General features: G+C 47.0%; 1 protein-coding gene and 1 long non-coding RNA gene across 2 annotated transcripts; both read right to left on the bottom strand.

Moving 5' to 3' along the window:
- Nucleotides 1-786: 786 nt before the first annotated feature.
- LOC132250676 (uncharacterized) lies at nt 787-3737 on the bottom strand. The gene is made up of 3 exons (XR_009462283.1): nt 3598-3737; nt 2597-2746; nt 787-896 (listed from the first exon to the last, which is right to left on the bottom strand). It is a non-coding gene; the product is annotated as an uncharacterized LOC132250676 (long non-coding RNA).
- Nucleotides 3738-4539: 802 nt separating this feature from the next.
- Nucleotides 4540-7727, bottom strand: LOC102576128 (chymotrypsin-like elastase family member 1). Its single transcript, XM_006264790.4, has 3 exons — nt 7621-7727; nt 6661-6792; nt 4540-4738 (listed from the first exon to the last, which is right to left on the bottom strand). Exons 1-3 carry the CDS (start codon nt 7644-7646, stop codon nt 4540-4542), a joined length of 357 nt encoding a protein of 118 aa, XP_006264852.3. The 5' UTR covers nt 7647-7727.
- Between the last annotated feature and the right edge of the window lie 215 nt (nt 7728-7942).

Below are 7942 nucleotides of genomic sequence, written 5' to 3'. Positions count from 1 at the left end.
CAACAAGATACATCTATTGATGTATCTACATAGTTCAAGGACTGACAACTCAGTGAAACATGACCCTTCACGTCGACAGCCTGAAAGGATGTAATGTTGCTGACTTGCAGTTTGAAAACCCAGGAGTTTCTTTCTGTGAAAAAGCTCCAGGAAGGTTATTTGTTCCATAATTTCTGCATTGTGTATGGTGCTATCTAATTGATAGCCCCAAAATCTTCTGTTCACGGATCATTACGCAACTGTCCTGATAATGTGTCTCACTCTTAGGCCTTTCCCTCATCACTAGGGAGGCTTCCATTGTGGTATACCACCATGAGATTCCTTCATGAAAATAGAGCCTTGGATGTTATCTCTCCAACTCAGTCTTCATGGTTCATCCAGTCCTAGGTTCCTCTACTAAAGCAACCAGTTCAGTTGCTCATTAGTGCCAAATGCACTAAAGGATACAATGTACTAATAACTGGACTGAGGCCAAACTCAGTTGAGACAGAACTACAAAGAAACCATGCTGTTCTTACTACCTTCGGATAGGAGTGGCTTTGAACTGGTGACTTAAAGATGGAAAATACAGTTGTTTACCAGCCCTAAACTGTACCAACTCTCCAAGTTGGGAGCTTGTCTAATAAAGTGTTAGGACTTGTGCCCTACTTGTGTGATGCCCATGTTAACTAAGTACAACTACACTATACTCTGCCTGAGCTGTTCTGTTTTACTAAATTGGAAGGCACAATAGTATGGGTTTTGAATTCATTGATTCTTTATTATCATTTCAACCAGTCTCTTCTATTGATGATCCACAGAGATGCAATTAGCAGGCATATCTTTTCGTTCTAATGATAGTTCATATCCACGTATAAGTTGATCCTTCCTTAGTAGCCACCATTTTTCTCCATAGTCTGAAAAAAATAAAAAGTGGATTCAGTGCAGAACAAATTCAGCTAGCTTTCCCCAGTGTTTTTAAATGAATGGAAGATATAAATACTGTTCCACTCTCCAGTTGCACCACAGTCCTACCCAACAGTCCAAAGGAGAGTCACGCGTATGATCAGAGGTCAGGAAAACAGGCCTTATGAAGACAGGCTGAGAGCTATGGGACTCTTCAGCCTGGGAGAGCGCTGGCTCAGGGGGGACCTGGTGGCTGCCTATAAGTATATAAGGAGTGTGCATCAGGATCTGGGGGAACGCCTGTTCACCAGAGCGCCCCAAGGGATGACAAGGTCAAACGGTCACAAACTCCTCCAAGACCGTTTCAGGCTGGGCAGAAGGAAGAACTTTACTGTCCGAGCCCCCAAGGCCTGGAACAGACTGCTGCCAGAGGTGGTGCAAGCACCTACTCTGGACTCCTTTAAGAGACATTTGGACATTTATCTTGCAGGGATCCTTTGACCCCAGCTGACTTCCTGCCCCTGGGGCAGGGGGCTGGATTAGATGATCTTCCAAGGTCCCTTCCAGCCCTAATGTCTATGAAACTATGAACACAGCAAATGTGGCTCTCCCAGTTCTGCAGATGGAGGCCGGGATAGGTGGGGAGGGGTGTTCTCTGCTAGAGAATTTGTCAGGGGCCCAGAAGTAGCTGGCCTATTGAGCCAAACTCTCTTGCTGAGATCAAGAGCTCTTCATTCATGTCCAAGCCCAAAAACTGATTTGGGTGTTTGTGGGTACAGCTTATAACTGAATCTGCTCAGTGGGGAATATGATACCAGATGAATGCAAATGACTGTGGTATATATGCAAAAAGTGCTGTACAGGGGTCCATCTCGAAATGTACTGGGACATTCATCTATGTTAAGAGCAGAAGAAGCCAGTAACATTATCTAGTTCAGGTGTGGCCAACCCATGGCATGCGTGCCACAAGTAGCACAGGCTGCTGTGTGTGGCATGTGAGCCCCAGACACTCAGAATGGAGGAAGGAAGCAGAGGGCTCTGTACAGCAGAGTGCAGAGAAGATGCTGCTGTAAGAGGAGGTGCCAGGTGTCACTGCCAAGAGCCAAGTTAACCCTTCCCAGGCCCTGCAGCTCCTGCCAAATCCAGGGCTTTGCATCCTCACTTACCACATAAAACTGTGGGGGTTGCAGAACCAGGGAAGGAATAACCTGGCCCCTAGCAGTGCCAGTTCCTTTTAGTGTCCTGCCCCTGTTCCATGTGGCTGTGGCCTGAGGCTGAAGCCTCCATTCTGGCACCCTGGGTACAAACTCTCTCAGGTCTGCCTCTGGGGTGGGGATCAGAGCAGCACTTGGAATGGAGGTGAGTCTTAACTTGTGGCGCACCTACCAAAAGGGTTGGTTGCTACCGATCTACTCTGATTTCTTGCATAACACAGGGCAGAGAATTGCACTGAGGTCCTGGTACCACATATATTATTGCAGTCAGTGGCTAAAGCTTGACTAACCAGACAGATAGCCCAGCAGGCAGATAGCCCAGCTGATCTTAGAATTCTCTCTTTTTTCAACTCCATTCTTCATAATGCCATCAAAGAATGGGCTCGGGCCAACTTCTCTCTGACGTAACCCCTTGACTTCTCTCTGGTGTAACCCCTTGAGCTTCCTGGGAGTTATACACCGGATGAAATAAGTCCAGTGACTTGAGAGGCACTTACGTCATAAATCCAATTGATGTAGGCGGATACTCGGGTGAAGACTGTGGGCTTCCTGTAGGTGTTGCAGTAGGGGACAATGCCAAAGCTAACGATCCCATGGATTTTCCAGTGACCTTCCGTGTGACACTGCAGAGGACCCCCTGAATCACCCTGGAACCAGAGGGAGGGAAAATGACACACTGTTGGTTTGACCCAAATTCTCAGAGTAATTCAGGAATCAAGGCTTAGAAAAGTGGAAACAGTTGATTAGCTGTTTGGGGTGACCGAGTTCTTGTAGGTACAGCCCATGGAAGAGCTAAAAGTGGAGCTATAACTAAAATAGTTTTACACCACCTTGTCTTGCTTCCCAAATGGGGGCCAGCCAAGGACTAATTTGGATGCAGGCACAAATTGGAGTGGCCTCAGGCGCTTGCATAGGAAGTCAGCTGGGCAAGGTAAGCATAGTATGCTTGGGGGAGGGCCAGGAGAGTAGAAGGAGAAAATTGTCTCTGCTAGTGGCCACCTGAAGCTGAAGGAGGCAAGTTAACACCTCCAAAGGTTACATTTCTGCAGCCTTGTTCCTTTGTCATGGAGATATCCCTCTAACAGGGACTCTGGACATTGCCAAAGCCTTGACTGCAGGGCTACAAGGGAGTCCTGGACATCCGTAGGAGATGCTGGTGAGAGAGTCAAGCTTCTTTGCTGCCTTCCCCAGAAGAGTTGAGGAGAAATGTGTAAAACAAGAACCTGGGAGCTTCCCTTCCATTAACCTCCCCGTTTCTGTGCACGGGGTGGGAGGAAGGAGGGATTTGGAACAATAGCAAAGCAATAGATGATTCTCAGGAGATGTAGTTTGCTTGCCAGAGGTGTTTTGCATTCCTAAGCTGCTGCAGGCTTTGGGAGGAGTGTGTTGTTGGGGATTACCAATTTGTGTGATAATTGGGTTGAACTGGAAAGGAAGGAAGGAAGACATGAGGAAGAGAGAAAGAGTCTCAGGAAATCCCCAAAACTATGCCTCTTACACTGCACCCGGATTTCACGCCGTCTCCACCAGCACAAACCATGGTCACCTTGGCTGCTGAGCCCCACCAGTCACTCTGAGAGCAGATGGCATGGTCAACCACTGGAAGTATCACTTCCTGCAGTGTGGCTGGGATGCCACCCCCGACTGAAAGGGAAGGAACAGTATTTAGCCACTCTCACTATAATAGACAAAGGTCCAACGCAGCCATCATCAATGATATAAAGCCCAACATTGCTGTGTAACCAGAGTCACTGAGGACAGCACAGCTGGGAGTGGCAGACGCTAGACTGGGCCCAAACCAAGAGTAAAATACCCAGTGGATCTATTCCCCATGTGTATTCAGACAGATCTGCTGACCTCAGTGGCTACAATACTACTTAAAATCACAATGACTGGTTGTGGATGCCAGGATAAACTGTGATCACTGACAGCATTTTAAACACAGTGATTCTGGTTCACACCGTGCGCTAAATAGCAACATCATGCTATTTCACATGTCAAAATGTGATGCATTCCCCCTACACAAGCAATGTCTGCCTTACAGAAGGTGCTGCTGCTTTAACTACAGTGGTAACGCGGTGGTGAACAAGCCCCCTGTTGTGGACAGGAATTTTTTTCTGCTGCCAGGTTTATAATAGCTCCCCTGAATGGCAGCAGCCTTTGGCTGCAAAGGTGAGTCCACAGCGAGAACTTTGTCAGCAAAGGTAGGGCAGTTATGCGGGGTGATCTTTCCACACCCTTCGCTGGCATAGCTCAACTGTCAGAATTTAATAATGCAGAGATGATACCATCCTCTTGGTCCTGTCACAGCAGGGCTGCAGCAGTGCACCGTGGTGAATTTTTCTCTCTTTCAGAATGTCTTGGCATTCGATTCATTTTGGGGCAGGATTCCCTTCCGTCACTCTTTGCATTGGAGAAGATGCATGTCAACAGACTTGATTCACACAAGGGCTTGAATCTGGCATGGTCTTTCTAAACTGCAAAACATTTTTTTCCACTTACTAGTAGTTACTCCCCATCCAGTAATGTAACATGGATAGTTATTAGGCAAGATGTCTCCTTCGGCTGGAAGTAATCCTAGCTCAACAAAGCCGTTATCATAGGCAGAAGCAGAGAGACGCAGCAAGGCAATGTCGTTGCTGAAACAGGACACAGATAATAGGCTTTCAGATGCCTGGCTGGAAATTCTAGTCAGTCAATAGCCAAAACCTGACACTTCAGTTGGTTTTCACTCACCTCTGCAGGTACGTGTATGGCCGCCATCACCCATGTGTCTGAGACCTCACACACAATAATGACCCCATGAGACAGGGAATTATTAACCCCACTCTACAGGTGGAGAGCTGAGGCACAGAGTTTAGGTACATCTAACACAGGACTTTAGAGACCTAGGTCCAAAATTGCCATTCTGAAAACCCCTTCTCAGGTACCATGTAACCCTGGAAGCATCTCACTCCAGAGATGGCAGAATCTGTGACCTAACAGTTCCCCAGGTGCCTGTAAAGTCTTTTTCTGCTCATGCACAGGCCTAAGTCTGACAGAGATCCAGAAACGTGGTGTTACTTCACCCAAGTCCCCTTGCCAGACTCCACCCCATGCATGTTCTCCGAGTATACCATAATGCACCCTAACAAAATTGGGCTCTCTGCAGTGGTTATTGCCACTTTCTTTGAAAATGTTGGTAGTGATGGTACTGTTAAAGCCCTTCTTTTATGTGATATCCTGGTGGCTAGAGATGAGCTATCAAGCATATGGCTCGCAAGCCAGATCCAGCCCATGGGGCCCTGTCACTTGGCCCCCAATGCTACCCCTGGATCTGATCAGGTATCCTGGAGGAGTAGGGGAGGGGGTTTGTGGATAGGAGAGCTGGGTTTAATTCCCTCCTCTGCCTGAGGGTATTGCAATCCACATCGCCCACACCTGCCTCACACACTAGGGAGGGGAGAGACGTGGGTCCCATTCCCTGGTCCCAGAACTGTTTTGTTTAATGACTGTGTCAAGAAAAATAGAGAAAGAGGCCTGGGAGCAGGCACCAGAAGCCTCTGCCCTCCTGGGAAAGTGTCCTAACCACTCAACTACAGAGCAGGGCTCCCTTTTGCCCACGCTTTCTAGCCTACTGAACCTTGAACAAATCTGCAGCATGTTTGGAGACTGCCTCCAGACAGCCTAGCCTCTGAACTAGTGGTTTTAGGGCATTTCTCCTGGGAAGAAGAAATGGGTTTGATCCCTCTGTGGCTAAAGAGGGCATTGAGCCTAGACCTCCCACTTCCTGGCCAGGAGTCCTACCCACCAGGCCATTACAAACAGAGGGTGACAGCTTGTCCCCCCCAGCAGTCATGTCGTAGAAGAACAGAGTGAGCCGCACTCCTTCTTGGACAAAAAGAGCACAGGTGCCTCTCTTCCGGAGTAGAGTAGAGTAGAGTAGACGGAGTTACCTTGGGGGTAGGATTTCAGACCTTCCCTTGCCCTTAGCATCCCCCATTGATGCACGCTGGGCACGTCTACATGTGTCACTACAGCAATGTTGTTACTGTGCTGTGATTTGGTACTTCCGTTTGGAAGCACTAAATCATGGTGCAGTAACAGCCCATACTTCACCCTATGTATGATGCATGGTTATTTTGAGCAGCTACATTGCCGTAGCAGCGTGCTATACTGGGGAGCGTGTCGCTACAGCAAAGTAGCTGCTGGTCTCAGTATTGTTATGCCCTACATGTAGGCTGAGCCTCTGCTGAGCCGGCTGGCTATTTTGGGTCCCATTGGGAGCCACCTAATTCTCCCCATGCACTGTGTAGAGATCCCAGAGTTCTGGACACTGCTCCGGATTCCATCTGGGGAAGGGGCACCCAAGAGTCACCTACTTTTTAGTCTGTCTTTTTATTAAGTCTGTCCCTAAGCAGCTTGCAGGAAGCTAGCAGACCAGGAACCCAGGTTCAGGGCTTCCCACAAGACTTTCCTCAGCAGATATTGGAGAGAATCTGGGCAGGTACATTTGTGGGAACAGGCACTAGTATGCCTCATCATTCAGTCATGCAGCAAGGTGGTATTTGAGATTAGTTACCCATTTGCAATGTCAGAGGGGTCCCAACCCTCATGAATGAATATTCCATCAACACCGATAAAATACTCAGTGCCATCAAAGTTGAACAGATTGTGGTCACCCAGAGCCACTCGGTATATTGTTCCAGTTCGCCTAAAAATAAATTGCAAAAGAGTTACTGTACAGTATCCCCCTAACTCCACAGGAATAGCTTTGTACCACAGATTCTGTGGCAGTAAACTTCCCTGCCCACCCCACCTCCCATTACAGTCATCTCTATAGCATTTTCCATCTCAGGATAAGTTTCAGCCAAATATTCTATTGTATTAGGGATGTACATCTGCATTTTGCTGGTCAGGGAACAAAAGCTGTTCTGTCTGTCCTCTTGTTCAGCTGCTTACAACGTTCTCAGACTAGCAGGAATCTGGAACTGTTCATGTTGCAATTATTGGTCTGTCTAGAATGGGATGATGAGCATGCTATGAATGCTTTGTTTAATGATGTATTGGCCAAAGGCATAAGCAATTAAAGATGTGTTCATTTGTATATAATGCATTGTATATATGGTTTATTATTTATGGTTTATATTATGATCTTAATTATATGGGCGTGTTACAAAGCACATAAGCTATGGCTGAGAATGGATGAAGGCAGGGTTTCTCTCTCTCCCTCAGCCTCTATGCATAATAATACCAATTTAAATGTATTGAAAAACTCAAATGTATGCTATCACATATACCATCATGTAAATGTACAATCAACCAATTGCTTTCCAGAAGTCAGCAGTTATGTGTAAATATATTCAGTGAATCTAATAAGAGATTTTCTATATATCATGAAACTAACTGTGTATTAATACCAGCTTGCCTTGACCAGAATGAATGTGCTGAGAACTCGGAGTGTTTGAGCGGCCCAGCAGCGGTCCAGAGTGAGATCTGGGACTTGTACTGAGAGTTTAAAGTCTCTTACTATTGTACTTACGCGTTGATGCAGTGGGCGGCTGTCATGACCCATGTAGTACTAATGAGTGTGCCACCACAGACATGGTAAAAATACTCAGGAGCATTTGCATAAGCAAGTTGGAGGGACACCTGGATCAAATGGCAAAATATGATATGTCAAAGTTTTGTTCATGACTCTGCCATGGCGCTTGTGTGCACTATTCTGATTAGCGATGTGGCACATAACCAGGCTCCACCTGTGGCTGGCAAAAATAACGAGAGGTTCAGAATGACTGAAAACGCAAACAGGCAGACACTTGCTTTTTGGGTGTGCTTTGTTGCCAGCTGCTACTAGTCCAGGC

This window comes from Alligator mississippiensis, chromosome 5 (genome assembly GCF_030867095.1).
Source record: "Alligator mississippiensis isolate rAllMis1 chromosome 5, rAllMis1, whole genome shotgun sequence".
Lineage (NCBI taxonomy): Eukaryota > Metazoa > Chordata > Crocodylia > Alligatoridae > Alligator > Alligator mississippiensis.
This window is presented reverse-complemented; position numbering and strand designations above follow the sequence as displayed.

Coding starts and splice junctions, on each gene's coding strand:
- LOC102576128 (XM_006264790.4), bottom strand. CDS start 7,646: ATGACAGCCGCCCACTGCATCAACGC. Junction 6,793..7,620: donor GCCGCCCACTGCATCAACGC/GTAAGTACAATA, acceptor ATTTATTTTTAG/GCGAACTGGAACAATATACC. Junction 4,739..6,660: donor CCCTCTGACATTGCAAATGG/GTAACTAATCTC, acceptor GTCCTGTTTCAG/CAACGACATTGCCTTGCTGC.